A 22,832-nucleotide genomic window follows, 5' to 3' on the forward strand; every position below is an offset into this window, starting at 1 on the left:
CTGGCCCAGACAGTGAGCAGGATGCTTAGAGGCCAAGAATCCTCACAACCACCATCACTAAGACCCAGGACCAAGGCTGAACCCTCAGGATCACAGCTGTATGTCCTGGATTTATCAGGACAGAGGGAAGTCCCTAAACTACGCCGTATCCAAGAAAACTCCTATGAAAGGAAGTCTCTGCGAAGGAGTCAGGTGTGACTTCAGCATGTTGATTTTGAACATTAGCTATGTCCAGAGATTCTCTGTCGTCTGGAGGTGGTCTACGGACAACTTTGGTGAGCCTGCTTTCAACAGCCAGTCATAGAGATAGGATAATCCTACCAACATCACTTTGAGAACTACAGAGGGTTGCTGGTAAGGCCAAAGGGAGCACAGCAACATGAAAATGACCCACATGGAACATTTGTGGGACTGCAAGAATGGTACATAAAAGTATGTGTCTTGCAGAGCCGAGGCTACCATTATTTTATTTATTTATTTCAAAGGTTTTGTATAGCGCAAACATGACCCCGGAGGGTATCAGAGCGCTTTACATAGATATAAGTAGAGAGAGGAAGAAAAAAAAAAGTAGGAGAGAGAAAACATGGAAACAGTGAGGCAGTAGACAACAGGGTAGGGCAGAGATTGGGGTGGGGAAAGGAAGGTAGAAGGGATCTGGCGAAAACAAGGGCAATATACATCAAGAACAAACCGTATACATCAAGAACAAACCGTACACAATCAGTAACTTAAGCGAGGCACTAGGATCAAAGCATCATGTTCAGGGCATAGATCAAATGTCACCCGGATCCAGGACAAACAGAATCTGGGACAGTGTGAGCATTTTGAATTTGTTCCTCCGCAGGACAGCGTTCAGAGGACAAAGATTTAAAATAGGACAAAGGCGTCTTTCGTTTTTCAGCAAGACGAAATAGTATGAGTAACAACCAGTCTTGCTTTCAGAGGCTGTTACCCTCTCAATGGGCCCTTTAAACAACAGGGCTTGCAGATCTTGCAACAAAATGGCCAGGTGCTCCTCAGAAAGCAGCTCTGATGTGGAGAGAAGATGCAGCGGACTGTGAATGTAAGAAAGAGCATAGCCAGGCTGAATGAACCGAAGGGTCCATCGGTTGGATGTGAGAGTTTGACACTATTGGAGGAAATGACTGATCAAGTCAAAAAATCAGGGTCACCTTGTGCCGGTCTGGGGCATCTGGCTACCTGCTTGTGCACCAGTGGGCAAGAACATGACTTACACCAGTTGCCATTAATGTGTCAGTTAGGGCTTCACTTAATGATAGTAAGGGCTCAGATGAGGCCTGCCCCGGCTGCCAAACTGCTGTGCGCACATTCGTTTTAACTTTCAGAGAAGGGAGGAGGACATGTAATCACCAGAGCAAAGTATGCTCTTTTTTTCTGTTTGCGGCTCGAGAGAAATGAACCCAGTAGCAGTGGAAGAATTGAGCTCATTGGCCTCTTGTAGGCACATGTATAGGTTGTTGTCATCATAATATGGAGGAATATCATCCTCATCATCTCAATTCTCATCCACGGGAGCACTGCTGTTAAAGCTTCCAGGATCCAGTCTGGTGCCTGTGGATATTCAGAAATTGTAATTGCATTGCATTTTCGCTTACTACCCCCTGATTTGTCGTTGAAGCTCTCTACACCGGGCAGCAGGCCACTCATTACCTAAAGTTAATCGTTAGTCCTGTATTATTGGTTATTGTAAACAACTGGGATTAGTGTTGTGTGCCCAAACAAACCATTACATGCATTCTCTCCAATTTCATGTGGTGATTAAATAAATAGGATTTGTGATAAATAGCGGGGTGTTACACAAGCAAATGGTTAGTAGGATTGATGGATCAGCTAGAGGACGGTGTGTATTGTTAGGTTGCAGGGATGTGACTTTTAGAAGAGAATGTGTGATCTTGTAAATGAGCTATTGGCAGTTTGCAGAAATACAGTATTAGAGATTAAGATGAACATGAATGTTACAGTAAGCTGTGCTCAGGTTGAGGGATCAAGCAGATGATGGAGTGAAAGGAGAGAGCCATTAGAAAGAAAAAAGAAAAAAAGGAGCTGCGACAGTCTGAAGTAAAAGTCAGTTTTTCATCCCAGTATTTGGGGTTATAGAGATTTTTGTGATAGCATGCAACTTAGGGATGTAAGGCAGTAAAAAGAAACATTGTGTGCTCATGAAGATAGTGCTATAGGTCAATTGATGAGCTGAAGTGTTGAAAGTACAATGTAATGACTGGGTGGATATGTAGAGATAGAGAGCTCCAGGCTGCGCTTATAAGCTAAAGTAACCTTAATATCATAGCAATGTAGGAAAATATATAGGTAACAAATGCAATCAATGAAAATGCTGGAGCCGATGTCTGGTGATGGACATCCTCATGTCTGGCTCTCAGAATTAATTACAAAAGCAAGTGGGATCCATTTGGATGTATCTGGTTTGGCATGGTACAAGATGAAGGGCGGGTATCACTTCCATGGATAGGGGTAGTGTATTGCCCGCATCTCTGTGGTTGGAGGGTGGAAATCCAGACACTGAGGTGTGGCAGATGGTGACCCTCCCTTTAGAAAGACATTGGTCTCGGTTAGATAATAGAAGTGAGGGTGGAAATATAGATTCGGTGGTGTATGGTGAAGGGGCCAGTTGGGCTGATGCAGAAACACCATACCACTTTGTGCCTCTATCGAAGGTGCTCTAGGACGGAGACTACCCTGCTGTGAGGGGGATCATTACACAAAGGCTGTGCCTCGAAAGCAGCCTGGACAGGACATTCGAGAAGGAGAACCATGCCGAACTGGTTCTGAAGCATGAGACCGTGGATGATGCACTTGCCGAGTGAGTGAAGTAAAATGTTTGTTTTCAACACATACAGACAAATATTGAAACAGCAACATAGAAGACAGTCAGTGCCACACCATGCTCTGTAAACCATGACAAATTCTACGCTGAATACCAATAAATGCGAACCCAGAACTATCACATTCCTTTGTGGTGACCTCTCACCACAGAAATGAATACCTGAGAGAAATCCACCCACCCTCAAAGAAAAGTAGATCCCTCAAAGAAAAGCAGATCTCACAAAAAAGAGCACTAGTAGCACTAGTCCCAGAGGAAAATCCTACCACGCGGGAACAAACACTGAATCCAACGGGTAAATGACTTCTGCAGGGAGATTACTCACATGCTAAGCCGTGCAAAAAGTTAAATGCACTAACAACTGGGCAGAAAAATCCACTCAAATGTGAACTCTCATTATATACACCGCCTTTTTACTTTTTCCCTTTAGAGCAGTTTGGAAGGGGGGTTCGAGTACACAAAATCACACTTCTAAGACCTTGAATGTACATATGACAATGAAGGATGCCAACAATTTCGTTAAAAGTCCAGTAAACAAAGCCCTCGGCGTGCCCCCGTACAAAAGAGATATGTTTGCCAGTGCAGCACAAAAGGCAATAATCTGCCTAGGCATATGTAACCAGTGGCAATGCATAAATAAGGCTTATGTAAGCACCACAGAAGAAGGACTCTGCTAAGGCCTGTAGTATTCCGGCACCCCAAAACACCACTACTGTAAAGACGAAATCGGAGTTCTAATAGTTAGCTGCCAATAATGCAACACCTATTTGGAGACCCTATGTCAGCAGTGGGCACCGGAGCAGAAGCTTTTTGTTGAGGCGTATTGTGCCATCACTGGCCGGGCAATACTCTCCACTCAATACTCATGTGTAGTATAGAAGGATAAAACAGACGGGTAAAACGTGAGCGAAGAACAGTCTGACCATGGTCCGCAAGGCTGGTAGTGAAACTAGAGTTATGAAATGGCCCATTTTCTAGTCGCTGTCCACCAGGAGTCAATCACTGCCAAGTGATGCATTCCATTCTGAGCTGTTGCCAAATATTCGTAGGTGTGGGCAGTGGTTGGAAAATTTTTACTGAGCTGCTGATGTAAACATATCAAACTCTGATAAGTTCCCGAGCCCCCGAGGTGGAAAAGCAGTTTTATTTTACAATACTAACCCACTGGTTTGTTTCTGAAACCAATGTGCTGCATCGTTTAACTGCACGCAGGAGAAATTCGCAAAGGAAATATGGGATTGCGCTGTTTTTCGGGTCAACAAAACACCTCCTTCCATGCTACTACTCTCTGTTAAAAATCCTGTGATGTCTAATCTTAAAAACATGCATTAACAAACACTCTGCTAGCAATGAGATCCAAATAAGATCTAGTTCTTATCTGATGTGAGCTTGAGAAGTCGAATTGTGAAGTCCAAATGTTGTTTAAAAGGGTTCGTAAAATAGCATACCACATGTTTAGTTGTCCACCCGCGGTACTATTTCTGTAAAGAAGCACGGGGCATTAGTTGTTTGTACAAACCCTTAATAATAGAATTAACTAAGACCCCACAAAGTTGCTTTTACGGTTTGTTAGACAGTACACACAGATGCTGCTGTTTTTATTTCCGCCCAGCTGAATGTGACTACCAATTTTAACAGAGTGATTACAACACCTAAATAAATGTATATGTTTGTAAACAAAATTGAATCGATCCCTACATTTCTTTTACTCTTACCAAAGATAAGATTAAAATCTTGTTACATTTACCATTATTTTCTGCACTATACCTTCAGGTCTCTTTAATACGTTTGGGAGTCCTATCTGAGTTCGGGGCATAATAAATGCCATCTGCATATATTACACAGCGCCCTCACTATCCAAACCATTTGGAAGTAAAGCAACGCAGTTTGTTCCCTGCTAGATGAAAACAAGCATTGCCAACGGTCAATGGGTTTGATGTTCTGACCCCAAGGCGTATTTATGTACTTTAGAGCGAACGCTAAAAAAAGCATCTGGAAAAAAGAAACACCACCAAAAATAAAGCAACCCTAGTCTCTGTAGCATCCATTTTCAGGTGTTTTTGACAGCACTCACGCCCCAGTGCTGCCTGGCATCACACAGACAGTAAATGCAGACAGAAGGACACACCTAAACAGCCAGCGGAAAAAACAGGATACCAAAGGAAGATAGACTCTGAATTATGTTCTAAATATGTACAGACTTCAATCATGTGGTCTTTGTGTACCCCTATTTGCACGTTGCCACTTTTTAAGACTGATTTTTCTAAAGTATATAACACATATTCGACAGCTAAGGCTCGTCAATGTTTATTTGCCTCCCCCTAACCCCTCCCCAGATGGTCTGAGTTGAACATTTTAACTTCTTTAGATCTTTTTTAATTCTTTGTAGTGTTTGTTAGTTGCAATTATTTTTGCATACATGCATGCGTGTTCTGCACTCTGCTGTGAATTTCATTATTCATGTATCCCACTCAAATGTTTTAGTCTACATGCCCTATTTGCACTTCATAAGCTGTTATTTTAAGCCTGTTTCTTTGATCATTGTTGTAATAATGTTCGTGTCATGTTTTTATGGCTCTAATCTGCACTTTTTATGTGGACCTCCATCAGAGTTCTAAAACAAAGAAACAAACTGTAACCGGTGACACCAAACTAGTTTTGTCAAGTCAATGGTCTGAATGCAAAAGAAGCCAATGGCTGAATCAGGCTACACTAAAGGCCCTTCATTAAGTATAGAATGCACCTCACTATCATTGAACTAGATAATCTCAAGTAAATATTTATTTATTTATTTATTTATTTTATTTTATTAAATAACTAGTCAAACGACTTCTGTAAGAACCTGTATACCTCCCAAGTGAATCCATTTTTTCAGAAGAGAGCAACCTTGTACAACAACCTATTTATAGGTATAATTCGCAAAAAAGAACAGCTCTTTCTGCATGGGATCATCCCATGTACACTAATAGTGTATGTCTGTACAGAAGACATGTCCTATTAAATCCCAACTTGTAATTTTCTAGGTTTTAAACAGACAGGGAAAATGAAGTACAGGTTACAGGATATTGGTACTGTGGTTTACTCAGGCTTGTGGTGGGCTCTGTTGGTTCCACATTCATAATGATACAAAATACCACCCGGTCTAACACTATTTTTGCCAGTTGGTCCTGAAGCTTTCACGGAACGGGAGGACAATTGAGGAATCTGCAGTTACAAGTATCTATCAGAATAGGACTTATATACATTCTGGTAGCCAAGATGGGATCCTAGAGAAAACCAGGTCTGCAGCATTCAAAAGCTGGGGGCCTTCTTCATGGGGAAGTATCTTCTTGTAGCCGAACCGAAATCACATGCATTTCTATCCACTCTATACAGTTAAAATGCAATGGGTATTCATCTCCATCTAGAGGTTAGCTTCAGGTACTGCTGCCAAAAGATAAGCTAATATAAAACACACACCCACATAAGTGTAAGACCACTGAAATTCCCTAAAATACTTCTAATTCTATTACAACCGCATAGAGTGAAAATAAAACAGGCTTAAATGTACTGCAGCTCTGCTTTGTAGTAAGTCAAGCACCACTTTGTGCCAAGAACAGCTACTATAAAATACTCCCACAGAAATCCAATGAGGCCGACTATAACATTAACAACTTACAGTAAATAATGTAATGAAAATGTAATATCATATTATATTATCATGCTGGGCAAGTAATAGGGATAATCTGTCCAGCGTAAAGATGACAGCTGCCCAGTATTTTCAGAAGTATAAAGAACAAACATTTTTATATATACATTTCTTAATGGAGGAAGCACCCCAAAATAATTCTTCAAATGCAGGTTCTTTGACTACTAAATCTCATATGTACTATTCATATACATAAATTGTATGAATAAAATATGCCTATCACAAAAACATGATAACAGACATGTATTATTTATAATTTTATAAATTCACACATTGCAATGTTAAATAAAAGTGATTGTCATCATTATTTTAATAAAGCATAATAAAAAAAATATCAAAATGTCTGAGTCTTTCTTTTAATTTTTGTCAGGCTATAAAGTGCAGCCGTAGATCCCGCCACAAGAGTCTTGCATTTCAGCTGAAGAGAAAACAGCACTAGCTCACGCTGCTTTAAAGGAGCAGTGAGGGGGCGTGGCCAAGATGGCGGGCTGAGAGGACGCACTTGCCGAGAGCTCCCGAGCCCCTGGAAACCCTGCACCGCTCACAGCCGCTGATCTCCCCCAGATCGGGCGGCTACCACACCTGATGATCCCCGTGGTGGTGCAGAGCAGTCGGTGAGCCCCAGTTGTCCCGCCGCGGCGGTGGTTCCGCTCGGGCGCCGGCCGAGGCGGTGCCCGCTGAGAGACCTACGGGAGGCCCGAGAGCCGCGAGCCCTTAAAGCTTTGTGTTCTGGCGAGGTGATCCAGTGACTGCGAGTGGCCTGCCGGCGTACCCGTGACGCGGCGCCTGGGTGGGTGCCGAAGCGGCCTTCGTCGACGGAGCGGAGCTGAATAGACGGTGGCCGCGAGGCGTAGCCGGCCTACGACAACTACGCAAGACCGGGGCCTGAGAAGGCCTACCCCACGTGGCTGCTCCGGTCCCCCCCCTGGCCGCAACGGAGTGAGGTCGTGCTTCCAGCGTGCTTGCACATCACGGCGAGCCGGCCCTGGTTGCCTCGCGCCCTGCGAGCCTGCCCTTTGACTGTACGCCCTGCATGTGGACCCGTGACGGGGGTCAGCCTCGATTCCTGGGCGTTGGCCCCATTGCCTGTAACGGGCGGCCATTTTGAAGAACTCGGAGCAGCCGCCCGGCCTCGAACGGGGCCTCTGGACTGCAGTGCTTTCTTACTAGCGACTGAGGGACCGGCCAGCTTCTGCTGCTCAACTGCCCCGGCCTGTGGCGCCTACTCGCCGAGCTGTGGACGTCGGTGATTCCCGCCTCTCCAAGATGTCGAATGCCAGGGGGCAGAGGAGAGGCGATCGGACTTTGCCGGACATGTTGGGACGCGGTGCCCTGCGCAACGGCGGGGCCCCACCTGCCCCGAGCCCCCCGGCCAACTCCAGGGGCACTGACGGCGGAGAGCCCCCAGTGACCCGGTCGTTCCTGGAGTCCCTGTTTAGCTCCTTGAGGGAGGATTTTCAGACTTTGAAGCAGGGGGTGGCCGGAGAGGTCCTGGAAGTCCGAAGAGAAGTGGACTCCCTGGGGGAGCGAGTTAACACTGTGGAGGCGGCTGGTCATTCTAGGGACGAGGAGATCACCCACTTGCAGCAAGAGGTCCTACGGCTGCGGGAACAACAGATCGAGTTACAGGCCCACGCCGAGGACCTTGAAAACCGGTCCAGGCGGAACAACATCAGGGTCCGGGGTGTTCCGTCCAACGAAGAGGGTGAGGACGTGGCCACCTACCTGGGAGCCCTATTCCGCGAAATCCTGGGGGAGTCTGAGGACTTCCAAATACGTATCGACAGGGCGCACAGGGTTGGCCGTCCTCGCAGGGCCTCGGCGCCCCCCCCGGACATATTGGCCTTTTTGCCGGACTTCCCCTTGAAGGAGCGGATTCTCCGCGAGGGGCAGCGGCAGCAGCCTTTCCGCTTCAGAGATCACCTGGTGGCTCTATATCAGGACTTATCCACGATCACGTTACAGAAGAGGAAAACATTTAAGATTGCCACGGACTTCCTTAGGGAGCACGAAACGCAGTATTCGTGGGGGCACCCCTTCCGATTGATTTTCCGGTGGAATGGAACATTGCATCAGCTTCGGTCCCTCCAGGATGTCTGCGGAGTATTGGGGATCATGGCTTCGGACACGGACACCCCGGCCCCACGCCGCAGGCGGAGCACTCGAGAAGGCTGGCAACAGGTCGGAGAGAGGCGATCCCCACCGCCTGCGAGGCCCGACTCGCCCACGATTCGAGCGGACATGTTGAGCGCCATCCAGGAGGCCTCCAGGGCGATGACGAACGGCGATGTGGCCATGACGGCCTGAACTTACTCCGGGGGGAGTCTACATTAGCTTTTCATCATTGCAGGTGCGGGGGTTCTAGGGGTAGGGGGGGGCGGGGGTGCTGGTGGTGGTGGCTGGACGTCCACTTGATCGACTTTCCACGGCCTTGTCCGATAAGGACCGGACTGGGACAATGACGCTTTTGAATGGCTTGGGGAGCGGGGGGAGGAAGGGGAGTTGCCGGGGGAAGTTTCGAGTTTGGGGGTTCGCTGGGGGGAGGGGGGTTGGGGGGAGTGTGGGGCTGGGTGTGCGGGGTTCTGGGGGGAGGGGGGGGGATAGGGGGGGGGGGTCCACACAGTTGGGGTGTTTTGGGGTTCGGGGACTGTACTGTGCCGTTGGGAGGTTTGCTTTCGCTGTGAGATGATGTTTCTTGCTGTGGCCTTTGAGTTTTGCCCGGTGGGCCTTGCCCGCCTTCAGGTGCGTTTCTGGTGTTCCCCTCCGTGATGGCCCTTAAAGTTGTTACTCTGAATGTGAAGGGGCTGAATAATCCGGTTAAACAGCGGGCTGTCCTGTCCCTGTTAGAGAACTCCCAGGCCGACATCTGCCTACTGCAGGAGACCCACCTGCTGGCCAAGGACTGTTCCAGAATGCGCACCCCTAAGTTCCCTACGCAACTCTTTTCTTCCAGTGCCTCTAAAACAGCAGGTGTGGCGCTTCTGTTCTCAAGAGGGTTCAAGGGGGAGGTCTTGCAGAAGGTAGCGGAGCAGAAGGGGAGACTCCTGGCATATAGGATCAAGGTGGGGGGCTTGGTGTTTACTGTAGGCTCCATATACGGCCCCAATGACCGTCAGGACCAATTTCTGCACAGGGCGCTGGAAGACGTGGCATCCACTCCTGACAGGCACATTGCACTGGGGGGGGACTTGAATGTGGTTTTTGATGCGACTCTGGACAGGTCTGTGCAGCGGCGCCACCAGTTGGGAGAGCTTTCGGGCTCTGTTCGTACCCAACTGGAGGAGCTCGATATGCACGACATGTGGTGCCGCCTCCACCCCGCGACTCGCGCATACTCCTATTTCTCCCATGCCCACAAGTCCTACGCGAGGCTGGATCATCTTCTAGTGACGTGCCCGATGATCGAACTGGCCTCGAATGCCGACATGGGGGTCCTCTCTTTCTCCGACCATGCACCGGTGGAGGGCACCTTCCGTCTACCTCCAGTGGCTCGCCCGAGGGGGGTCTGGCGTCTTAGGGATACGTTACTGCACAGGCGATCGACGGTGCAACAGATCCGTGCGGCCATAGCGGACTTTCAGTGTGTAAACGACAACGGCGACACTACCCGCGCGACGCAATGGGCTGCCCTGAAAGCTGTGCTCTGTGGCGAATTTATCGCTATCTCCTCGGCGGAGAACAAAGATCGCCAGCTCAAAAGGGACGAGCTCACTCGACAGGTGCGGGAGCTGGAACAGGTACATCACAGAACGGGCGCCCCCCGAGTCTGGAGGCAATTGAAGGCCGCCAGGAAACTCCTGTCCGCTCTTGACACAGATAGAGCGGAGTATGCGGTGCTTCGCCTGAAGCACAAGTATTACACCGGTGGGGACAGGTGCGGCCGGCTCCTGGCGCACAAGCTCAGGGTGCAACACCAACAGCACCGGGTGAAGGAGTTAGTTACCCCTACCGGGGGGTCGGTCACGGAGGACGGGCAGATCGCGGAAGTTTTCCGCAACTACTACGCTGACCTCTACGCAGGCGAGGCCCCCTCCGCACGGGCTGAAACGGACTATCTAGACTCGGTGTCGCTCCCGTCGCTGACGCCGGATCAGGCCCAATACCTGGAGCGGGAGATCCGGATTGAGGAGGTGGTTACGGCGATCTCCCGGCTCAAGACTGGTAAGGCCCCGGGACCAGATGGTTTTATCCCTCTCTTCTACAAGACCTTCTGCCAGGAGCTCGCGCCTCTTTTGACGCGTCTTTTTAATACATTCTCGGAGCCGGGGGCCATTCCCCCTGAATTTCTTCAGGCTACGGTCTCTGTGATCCCGAAACCGGGCAAGGATCGGACTTGCTTGCGGGTCCTACCGCCCAATTTCACTTTTGAACACAGACCTGAAGGTTTTCACTAGCATTCTGGCGGCACGTCTGGCGCTTCATCTCCCGGGCATGGTCGACTCGGATCAGGCCGGCTTTGTACCAGGCAGGCAGACTGTGGACAACACGAAAAGAGTGACTCATATCCTTGAGAAGGCCTCGAGGATTCCCGGGGAAAGCATGCTCCTCTCCATTGACGCGGAAAAGGCGTTTGACAGGGTGCACTGGCCTTATTTGGAGAAGGTCCTGAGCAAGTTTGGGGTCGGCGAGAAGTTCCGGCACCTGGTTTTCAACTGCAACCGTTTCCCATCTGCGGTAGTCCGGGTGAACGGGGGCAGCTCTCGGCACTTTCCAATAGAGCGTGGTACAAGACAGGGGTGCCCACTGTCCCCTCTGCTCTTCGCTCTCTATATGGAGCCGTTCGCCCAAAGGGTCCGCCAGAACCCCGACATCATAGGAGTCCGGATGGGAGAGTTCCATCATGCTCTCAGCCTCTATGCGGACGATGTAATACTGACACTCGACGACCCGCAGAGGTCCCTGCCTGCATGTATCGCAGAACTGGACCTCTTTGCTACGGTGGCGGGCTTCAAAGTGAACCTTGGGAAGTCTGCGGCCCTTGATATCTCGCTGACTAGCGCCACCAGGGCTGACCTGCAGAGGCTTTTCCCCTTGAGCTGGTCTGGGGACCGGATTCTGTATTTGGGGATCCTTTTGGCACCCTCACTCCCCGCGATGGTCACAGCCAACTATACGGCTTTGAGTGCAAAGATCAAGGAGGAATTGGCCCGCTGGGACAGGGGCACGTTGTCGCTGTTGGGCAGGGTGGCCGCAGTGAAGATGACCCTCCTACCACAGGTCCTGTACCTGTTCAGGGCGCTCCCGCTACAGCCCCCCAAAGGATGGCTCACAGAGACTCAGTCGGCCATCGCACGTTTTGTGTGGCAGGGCCGTAGGCCTAGGATCAAACGGACCATAGCTACACTGGCGCCGGAGTCTGGTGGACTTGGGATACCGGACCTGCAGAAGTATTTTCAGGCCGCCCAGTTGCGCTACTTGGTGGAGTGGAGCCGGTGGGAATCGGATAAACACTGGCTGTTTCAGGACCAGGCGGTAGCAGGCAGAACGCTACAAGAGGTGCCTTTCCTGAGGAGGGCCCATCGGCCCCCTAACCTTTATGCCTCCTTTGTGACGCGGGTCCCGCTTCGTGTGTGGGACTCTGTGGCTACCAAGCACGAACTCACTACCTTTCCCTCTCCCTTCACTCCACTGATTGGTAACCCGGACTTTGGCCCGGGTATGGAGCCTGGAGCCTATGATCACTGGCGGGCGGCCTGATGTTTCACTTTATATCATCTATATGGCCCAGAGGGTGTCGTTCCCTTCCAGGACTTGCGTCGGGATTATGGCCTCCCCGAGACGGAACGCATGCGGTATATGCAGGCACGTCACTGGTACCTACAGCCTCAAGTGCGCGCGACGGCAGACCGGACGATCACGGCGTATGAGCGCTGGCAAGTGACTCGCTCGTCGGACGCCAAGCTCATCTCCGACTTGTATAAGATGCTGCAACCCCCCCCCTCTCACATCTACAACCCGGGTAGGGAGCGGTGGGAACGGAAGCTTGGTCGAGTGCTGAGCCATACTGAATGGGACCACATCTCCTACCGAGCGCGCCACTCCGCCTATCACACCGGGCTCACAGAGACCTTCACCAAAATCACAACCTACTGGTATCGCACTCCTGAGAAATGACATGAAATGGACCGCTCAATACCTGGGACATGCTGGCGCAACTGTGGTCAGACTGGCACACTTACTCATATATTGTGGGACTGTCCCCTTCTGGCTCCTTACTGGGAGGAGGTCCTTAATGAGGTTGACAAATGCTTTGGAATAGAACTACCCCGCCTCCCTGCCTATGTCCTACTGGGTTTGCCGAATGGATTGATGTACCCTCTCAGATCTAAAAGGGGTAGACAGACAGCGATAGCTTTGGGGTCAGCAGTACAGAACATACTCATTCACTGGCGCTCCACCACGCTCCCCACTGTTGTCGGCTGGCTGCACAGATTGTGGCATGTCCTTGGCATGGAGAAGCTGTCCCTAGTGGTGGCGGGGGACGAAGACACTTTCGAGGAGCTGTGGGCACCCTTCCATAATTTGTTATGCTCAGAATTCAAAGAAATCACTTGCCCTAGGTATCTTAGACTGTTGTGGCTGACACCGCCGCCAGATCCGCCTGTTTAATCGTCCCACGCTGGCACCTGGTGGGGGGGGTAGACGATAGGTTGCCACAGGGGAAGAGCGAGTGGTTGACGGCACAGTACAGGGGGTGGGGGAGGGGGTTTGGGGGTTGGGGGGGTAGTTGGCTGGGTGGGGGGAGGGGCAGGGTTGTTCCCCCTTTTTCCTTTTTCCTTTTTTCCCCCTTTTGTTTTCACCCACAGGTGCGCGAGCTGTGAGATCCAGGCACGACTGTGCCCACCGCGCTGGAAGGACTGCCTTTATGTATCTATTGTACCATGCGCACTGATTCTGAGGGGCACCTGTGGTTCTATGTTTGTTTCGTTGTTTCCTTCCTCACCCTGCTTCAATAAAATACTTTAAACCTAAAGGAGCAGTGAATAATAATGTAGTAGCTCCTGCCACTCACTTGTTACTTCTTCTGTTTATCTTTTTTTAAACTTTTAATCTTTTTTGAACGCCTCGGTGGCCGCCCTAGGGGCGCCATGCAATTTTTGAATGTTTGGGACCGTGGGGGAAGGGGGGGGGGGGGGGGGGGCTAGTATGTCTTGTAGCCCACAGCAGCTCACCAGCAGCAACCATATCGGTGCTAGTGTGAAACAGCAATTGTTTTGGTACGTAGGTAACACGGTGTCCACCTACAATGCAGCCATCATTGAGAGCTGCAGGGAGAGCTCCAAGGCCCTCGTTGGCTTCCCACCAGCAACCCTGAAGTAGGCGGCAATTGTTTTTGGTAGGTGGATGCCTTAGTGCCAACTCACAGCTCGCACAATGTCCCAGTGATCATATCAGAGTAATACTTGCCAGTCTCGCTGCGTCAATGCAACTTCCCATACCCTCTTCACAGAGTATACAGTACACCACAGGACATACTTGCCAAAAGGGTTTGAAAGAAAAAGGGTAAATGACAAAGCTTCAGCAGGTCGCTCACTGCGAGTGATTATTACACAGCACGTCACTGTCCAAAATTTAAGAGTGAATGATTAGGAATAATACTTACCAAGGTTAACATCTGGTAGCATTTTATCCAGAAACTGGGTCTCCAGACTGTTGGGAGAAAGGAAGTCTGCCAAAAGCTGACTGTTACTCAGCTCTGGGTGCTGAACAAGATTCTGAATGGAAAACATGCAATTATTAGTTAAACCACTCATACAAACTAATGCAACACATTTACTGCTACTCCAAAATAAACAAGTATAATACATGAAGTTCAACTATACTTTGCTCTAATTAAATATTGAGTATTTTTGGTTCTAACTAGGAGTGTATATATTATACACGTTTGTGTGTGTGTGTATACTGAGAGAGACAGAGAGAACATGTCAACTGTTCTTTAGCATAATCAAGTGACTTTCCTTAAAAATATCCCTTTTTTAAATAGTCTATCACTAACTTGCAATATGCATGATAAAGACGTTTTCTCTTCACCTTACATACAAATAGCACTCTTACATTTTGCGAAAATACCACTATGATTAAAGGAATACTTCACATTTGTGACAGACCAAAAAATATTTCAACAAAGTAGGCACCATTCTAGTCCAATTCAAAGTACTGTGCACACCAATGCAGTCCATTACAACAATGTGGAAAAAGGAGCTGATGGGGAGTAGTGCAACAATGAGAAGTAAGTGTGGGACTGTAGCTCCTACCAGCAATAAATAAAGGAGGAGTGCAGTGTATCCTGGGGGGTCAGACAGAGGAAAGGCTGTTGGAAAAGACTGGTCACACATGCCTAGAATCATCTGTTATTCAACTGAAATGGCTTTTTCTTGTACGGTGGCCAGGTGGTGAAGGCGGATGGTCCACATTGAATACCAAGCTGAAAAGAGCAGGCAGGCAGAAAAGCAAAAACTGCACTTCGTGCATCTGTGTTACTGTTCAAGTATTTTAGAACTCACCTGCAGGTACTCTTGAAATTCTTCCCGTTTGGATTTTAAGAATTCATAATTCTTTGGTCCAATAATCCTCTTTGATGGTAGCTGAGCGTCAGGGAATGTTCCTGATGGTAGACCATGGGCACAAAGTAAGAGCATGGAATATAATTTAAAAAAACGACACAAGCTTACAATTTTGTATTAAATCAGCAGCACCAAGCTTGAAGAGATTTTCAGCAGTTGTTAATGCCTTGAAACTGCTAAATAATTTTATATAAAGTGCATACAAATAGGTCTAGGGAGAGCTCACCATGGAATTCTGTTAGTTTGGACTCGAGAACGTAGAATTCAAGGTATCTTCTATAAACCGACCAATGCTCAGGTGCGTGCCCATCTAAAAAGGTAAAAGCAGAATTAAATATTATTTTCTCATCTGTTTAAAACTAATTTAAATAGTACAAAGACACATGTATGTCAAGTCATAATTTTCTGAAGCTGAATTTACATTTAACAATACTGGTTATGCCTAGGCAAGAGTGCCAGGGGGATTTAATGAGCGTGGAATTTGCCATTGAGTTGAATCTTAGCAAATAGTCAAACACAAACTAAAGTGGCCAATGCAGGATGAGTTCGGCCAGTGCAAACTGTGTAATTTGGAACGGTGAAGCTATATTGAACATATTAAGGTAGTTACTGTGTTTTCTTCATATGAATGAGCAAAAGATTATAGGCTTTGGCAGCTAGCCGAGAAGTTAGGACGTGCGTAAATCTTGGTATTTTTAAAAGATGACGTGGGCGGTCTATAGAGATTTTAGAAGATGTAAGACCTTGCGCTTATTTTGAAGAAAGAGCGCCCTGCAACCAGTAGATTTCACTTCTGAACTGGTATCTAGAGCAGAGACTGAGTCGTTGGAGACAAGCCCTGCTTCTGAGACGCAACAGGCTTCTAGTAGAAGCAATTGGGAGAGAGTACTTTTTAATTTTCAATTTGTAGTAGGTGAAAGCATTTAGCCATTATAAGCAACACCTGAATTAACATGTATGTATAACTTAAAGTCTAATCATTAATGTCATTTTGAATGTTGATTTTACACGTGGAAGGATGAAAGGCCAGCACAAGCAGCATCTGTTTGTTTAGCATGTTATGCTTCTTTTTCTTCTCCCTACAGATGCTGTGTTTTTCCAGATGCCTTTTCATTAGCTAGTAAATAGGCATGAGTTATGTATTAGACAACTGATAGTGAGGTTTCCATCGGGAGAGGGAGAAGAAGCCAGGATGGAAGATTTCAGGGAAGAGCCGAATGTACCTAACAGTTTGTCTGGTGCAACAACTCAAGGACTTAGCCATGCATGGGTCATTGTTTAGACATGAGAAAATGAGGCCGCATACCACTCCCAGAGTTTGGAGAGCACCGATTGGTTTACGAGAGTGGGAACTAGCTGACATTTAGCAATTAGTGATTTCGTTGAAATATAATTGTATATGTTCATTAGACCAGTAAAAACATCATCATGTTTGCGGGATTCCCCTATTCCCTGACTCTTGTGAGCTAGAAAGATGCTCGCTGACTGAGAACATCCTTCAGAAATCTACAGATCTCTACAATTTGAGCGCAAAAGCTTCATGCATGAGGATACCTATTCTCTCATCAGAAGATCTATTCATATTCTCTCAACAGAAACCTTTATTTGTTTTTCTGGAGCTGACAACTTATCGATTCGCATAACTAAAGGCTCTTTTTCAATTAATCCTTCCCAATTTAGATTAGGGGTTTTACTTTACAGAACACACTTTCTGGGTATTCTGTATTCTATATATTATTTTGGTTCCACTAATGTTTTATCTCATAGTAAAATGTCTTCTTGACAATTTAAATTTAGAACAATACTACTTACAATTTAATTCTCCGATTATCAATTACTTTAATCTGACTAAAATCCGTTAATAAAACCCTTAAATCTCACTTCAATTCTCTTACTCATTTTCTGTAAAACTCCATTGGCCTTCACTGTTTATGGTAATGCATCTAAATGATCGCTCCTAGATCCCTCTAATTGTCGATGAAAAAAGGTTCATACGACCAGTGTCGGGGGTTGGATGACTATTATACCAGATGTTTGAGATTTAAAACTCCCAACTCTGTCACATTCAAGGGTCTATTTTTAGGTCTGTCACATTATACAATGTTGGAACAGTCCACTTCAAAAAGACAAAAGCAGAGACATGCTCGCCAGCCGCGGTCCGTGCAGGTAACAGCGGTGGGCCGGGTAAGGGGCGGATTTCAAGGGACGATGCCATTCCTTGAAATCCCTACTAGCTCGGCCCCACCGCTGTTTCCTGCACGGACCGCGGCTGGTGCTCTCCCATGGTAGGGATTGATTAGGAAAGGAAGCCTCTCCTTAGTGTCATCAGGTTAAAAAATCACATCTAAACTATGGTCAACATGAAGGTGCACAGGCAATTTGGCATTCGAAATAATGCTTTGGGATTCCGCCTTTGGAACGTGTGACGAGTATGTTACTTTGTCTTCTGTAATATATTGATGGGCCAGGTAATTACAGAATCTCCTACTACTATGATCTCCATTTTGTAAGGGTTCAGTATTAAATTGTCCAGGCCCAGCGTGTGGCCTTGAGACCCCCACAGGTGATTTGCCGCGCTTCATAAATCCTGATTGATTAATTGCCTTTGGCCCGCAGTAGATAGGTTGTGATTCTATTGAACTGACAGAAATGTAGATGTGGCTCAATAAAGTAATTACTACTGCTGTGGAGGATTATTTCTCCTAGAGACCAAATCGAATAAGTAGGCTGCAAAGTTCCGAATCTTATTGAACATTTTCCAGCATTCTTTCCGGATTGCTGCAGAAATCTCAGTCTTTAAAGAAAAAGATAATTTTGTCTTTTATTGCAAAATATACTTTAGAGCCTGGATCTTTACAGGAAGCACACAGGCAAATTTTCGAGGGAAAACACACAGAGGTAAGCTGTTTATATCCTCATTTTTGGGGTCTTGTCTGCAGTTTTAGCTGCCTGTTGTCAAAAGACGATTGTATTCATTGTACTCAGACTGGCCTTTGGGTTAACTTGACTGTTGCTCATGATTTCTTGGTTTATAGTTTATCTTACCTCCATGTTGGCCTTACAGTGTTTGACTGGATGACTTGTAGCCTTCCACTGCTAAACTCAGGAATTTGCAACGATGCTGGAGGCACTATTTTCTCTCCCACTCATTCTCCCTGCTTTCTCAGCTGACCTCCTCCCCATTTGTCATCTCTGTTACTTTTTTATTAAAATATCCGCTTTTCTTAGCACCTGCTCCTTCCCCAGTGCTCCCCCTGTCTCTTGCCACAAATACAGAGGCAGGAGCGTTAATATCTTTCACTGATTTAAAAAACGTTTTAAGACAGCAGCATGCGGAAATATTTTGGAATGGTCATTTTTATTAAAAATTAAATACATTTCAAGAGGACTACCTGTGCGTGCATATGGCGCCTGTCCAATGGTTGGTCAAACAAGGACCTTTAAAGCTTTAGGTTTGAGTAGATGTTTACTGTATGACACTAAAGAGCGGATCTTCAGCAGATCTCCTAGAATTAGCCCCATAATTTGCATTTTTAGTACAGTAGAAGGTTTAGGATAATATCTCTCTTTAATTCAGTTCTCTGTTTTTGCTTCATCAAACTCCACAAGAACTTTCAAGGCAGGAGTTAGTCTTCCTGGAGAATGAAGAAAGTGTGCCCATCAGGACCAAGTCTCCGGCTGCAGTAGTTTCCTGTTGAGTGTTTTCTCTCACCCGTATCAAACCTGCTTTTGGCTGCAAAGAGTACCCCTTGGGCTGGCTCCAGATTATGATTGAACAGGAAACATGGTGAAACTCTCCCTTCCTGCATCCCTTTCTCTTGAACAGACGTTGCCCTTTTACTAGATTGCATTATCCCTGCATCCCTAAAAAATACACATAGGCTTGTCTTTCCTTCCTCACGGAAAAAAGTCATGATTGTGTTAATGTCCTTGTGGGTTCCCAGGTTTTGCTGGAAGACTTGCAGGTTTTGTTTGGGCTCCTACCAAACACAAACCAGCATTTGCAAAGCAATAGGTCTCGCCTTTCGAGAATTTGACCTATTGCCATTGTGAATGACAATGTATTTTATTTATGTATTTTGAAAACATGCAAGCGATGCCTAAACACACACTTTGTGCTTATAATCCTTGCTGATGAACAGCAAGGCTGACAGTAAAAGAGGCACTTTTACTGCCAGCCTTGCTTCTCATAAGCAACAACTATAAGTACAAAGTACAAACACAATTAATCACTTTGAAATGTGACAAAATAATTATTATATTAATTCCAGATTAGGTTGTACTTTATGTTGAGCTGATGTAGGGAAATGTATAGAAGTTCTAATATAAAGGAGATGTGGTACGTGCAGTGCAGCAAGCTACGCCTAGATGTACCTAGTGAGCAAGGCACCAGCACTGTTTTTCTAGGTGCAGTACGACAAGCTACGCCTAGATGTCCCTAGTGAGCATCATAAACTTTGAAGATACGGTAAATCCACCCTACCCATTGCCTGCAAGACAGTACCACGAGTACATTCAAATGGCTATGTTCATGTATACAATTATTAGCTTTGAAATGTGACAAATTAATTATATTAATTCCAGATTATGTTGTACTCTATGTGAAGCTGATGAAGGGAAATTTATAGAAGGTCTAATATAATCTAATATAAATGTGAGATGTGTCAGCGAGTAAAGTAATCACTGCCAATCTACTTTAGGACTCAGTGAGTGTCCTCTCTGAAGGCCTTTAAAAAAGTAGTGCCTCGAGGCTGTAATTAAAACCTAGGGCGTAACACATTTAACAGGGGTTGTCCTCATGGGAGGTTCCAAGGAGAGACAAGACGGTACGAAGGAGGAACTACTAAGTCTAATGACCAATGAAAAGCCACCATTTACAAAGGACAGGGACAGGATCCATTTAAAAAGATGGGTGAGAAGTAAGTGGAGCTTTATCCACATATCCGTATTACAGCATGTCTCGAAGAGACAGCGCAAGTGCTGCCTAGGCGAGACCTACAAATACTACCCTATCTACTGCAGGAGCCCAACCTATAGGTTTTGGTGCTTTCCCTTTAGCAGCAATACTAGCACATTTACACACTTGGCGTAGTACTCTCCAGCTTTGGGAAAAAGTAGTAACATCAGTGTTTAGTATGTGATGATGGGAGCTCGTCCCACTTATACAGTTGCCCACTGGAGTGACCTGACGATCCCTAGACTGTGTGTGGCCTATTTCTCCCTCAGTACTGTTGTCGTGTCTTGGCCAATGGACCCCCATTTTCACCATGTCACAGCAGCAATGCATGCACATGGTGGCCAGTTTGGAATGGGTTTCCATAAAGCATAACAAAAATGTTACAATGCATTTCGTTAAGAGCATTGGCAAAGCCAACAGCTCTGCTTTCTGGTGTAACATGCAAGACTTATTCGTGTCTCCAGGACATCGTTTTTTCTGGTTATCAGCAACGCTCTAAAAAATATAAATATATATTGATATTATTTTATTAGTATATGTCAATGCTTACTCGTTTGGTAAACATCGCACCTTGCTGATTGGCAGACCTACTGTGTTTCAAGATCATGTACAGAGAATCACCAACATCAGATGCAGAGCCATCACTGGTTTTGATATTCATTTATTTATCTAAAGCAAATATACAAACAACAATCACTAGCTGCACTTAAAAGCAAGCACTGACAAATTAAATATTTATATTTATATTTTTGCTATCCTTTTAAATAATTAAATGTGAAAAGCCGGACAGTATACCTATTAGTAGGGTGATGTAGAGACGGATGAATTCATAAGGGACAGTTTATACAGGATAACTAATTCATTTAAAGAGGAGTATGGCAGTATATATATATATATATATATATATATATATATATATATATATATATATATATATATATATATATATATATATATATATATATATATACATATATACATACACACACACACACACATATAGTTGTGCTTGCAACCAAGGATTCTTGGCTTTTTTTTGTTTAAAGTGCTAGTGGAGTGACATGAGGACTAATTGAGGGTTCGTGGTTTTTGTTTTAAGGGCTGGTGGAGTGATGTGGTGTCAATGGCGCGTCCTTAGTTTTCAGGTTCATCAGCTAGTGAGATTATTTTTAGAGAATTGCATGCTTTTTATTTTTAATCTGTAGTTAGAACATAGTTGGCAGCTGTGGTACTTGTGTTTAGTTTTAAAATACATGACTAGGAATGTTATAGGTTTTTCTTTTGTGGTTCAAGCTGTCCGGCCCGAAAAGAATACTGCACATTCTCGTTTTTTTATCTTGTAGGCAACTAGAGGCAATCAAGAGTTCTCGATTACTGCTTTGCATTTTGTAGAGGGACTACTAAATTGCAATTCTTTGTTGGAAGAGGGAAGGCTGGACAAATAATGTATGAAAGATTTTGGGCTACCGTCTTTTCTACAGACATTCTAGTTTTTTTAAAACATTTACATTTATCAAATTATTTCCTGATCTATTCAATTAGACTTTTATTTTGATTGCCCCGGTGGAAAACCTGGTGCTCACTAAAGGAAAGAGGAAGTTGAGACCATGAATTGTACACAAGTACGTGAAACTTTATTATGGCCATTAAATCTTTCCCCTTCTGAACTGAGTACTTGGTGAGTGAAGTGGTTGATGAGATGAGGGAAATTAGACACTAAGTCTATCACAAAGCGGAGGGTGCACGCTCCAATCCCAGGTAGGGTAAGAGGAATTTGATGCTTACATAAGTGGTGGTTCTCAAACAATTGAGGGCCTTTCATTTCATTAATGAAATGCAAGTTTTTTGATCACGTTACTTACCTTTGGTAATGCTTTCTCTGGTACAGAGTCTAACCGCCAACTCATGACCTTAGAATATCCCCCAGGTATCAGACTGGATCCCGAAAAACCTGATCAATACCTTTATGCGCAAGTAGGTGCCATCAATAGGCACCATGTTGCATGCGTTGCAAGTGACATCACAATGCCTATGTAGACACCACTCAGGCACATTGACATGACTTTCTTTTGTGACTTTTTGGGCCTCAAAAACAAAGCCCACATAAAAACCAATGTTACTTTTTTACTAGTGTGCAGTGTCTAATTAGATCTTTTGGGTAAAGATCCCAATTCGCAGAGAGGGGAGGATCAGTAAAAAATCTGTGGTTAGATAGAGTCTCTATCAGAAAAAGGATTACTGAAAGTAGCTTGTTCTTCTGATAGAGACTTCTAACAGCAGATTCCTCACCTTAGAATAAATACCCAAGCAATACCTCCCTAGATGTGGGTCTGCAAACTGTTTTAGACTGGAATGTGTTGGAGGACCGAACAGGCAAAATGGCCATCACGTCGAACCGGACTGTCCAAGCAGTAGTGCTTTGTAAACATATGAAGAGATGGCCATGTAGTAGCTTGGCTGATGTTCAGGATAGGTACCTCAGAAGCGAATGCAGTAGTGGCGGCTCTGGGCCCTGTTGCAGTGACCCCTCAGGGGGTTGTTTCTTCAAGAGTGCATTGCCGATTCTTATGCAGAGTACTATACATCTGGAGATGGTTAATTTCTACACAACTTTGAGCCTCTTCACTCCGGTGAACCCAATGAAGAGCTGATCATCCACCTGATGATCTTTGGTTCGATTACTATTGTATTACTAAGCTTTTTTAGTGTCCAAACAATGAAGTCTCTCCACCTCCTTGGACAGATGAGGTGGAGCGTAGAAAG

General features: G+C 45.9%; 1 protein-coding gene across 12 annotated transcripts in view; it reads right to left on the reverse strand.

The window, feature by feature from the left end:
- SNX14 (sorting nexin 14) overlaps positions 1–22,832 on the reverse strand; it is a 1,106,650-nt gene that overhangs the window by 238,486 nt on the left and 845,332 nt on the right. For all 12 annotated transcript variants that reach the window (XM_086926583.1, XM_086926582.1, XM_086926579.1 and 9 more), the window contains 3 exons: positions 15,339–15,422; positions 15,053–15,153; positions 14,152–14,263 (listed from right to left, as the gene is read on the reverse strand). In XM_086926583.1, the coding sequence (XP_086782709.1) occupies positions 14,152–14,263; positions 15,053–15,153; positions 15,339–15,422 (297 nt within the window). The remainder of the gene's footprint in view (positions 1–14,151; positions 14,264–15,052; positions 15,154–15,338; positions 15,423–22,832) is intronic.

This window comes from Lissotriton vulgaris, chromosome 6 (genome assembly GCF_964263255.1).
Source record: "Lissotriton vulgaris chromosome 6, aLisVul1.2, whole genome shotgun sequence".
In the NCBI taxonomy this organism is placed as follows: Eukaryota; Metazoa; Chordata; class Amphibia; order Caudata; family Salamandridae; genus Lissotriton; species Lissotriton vulgaris.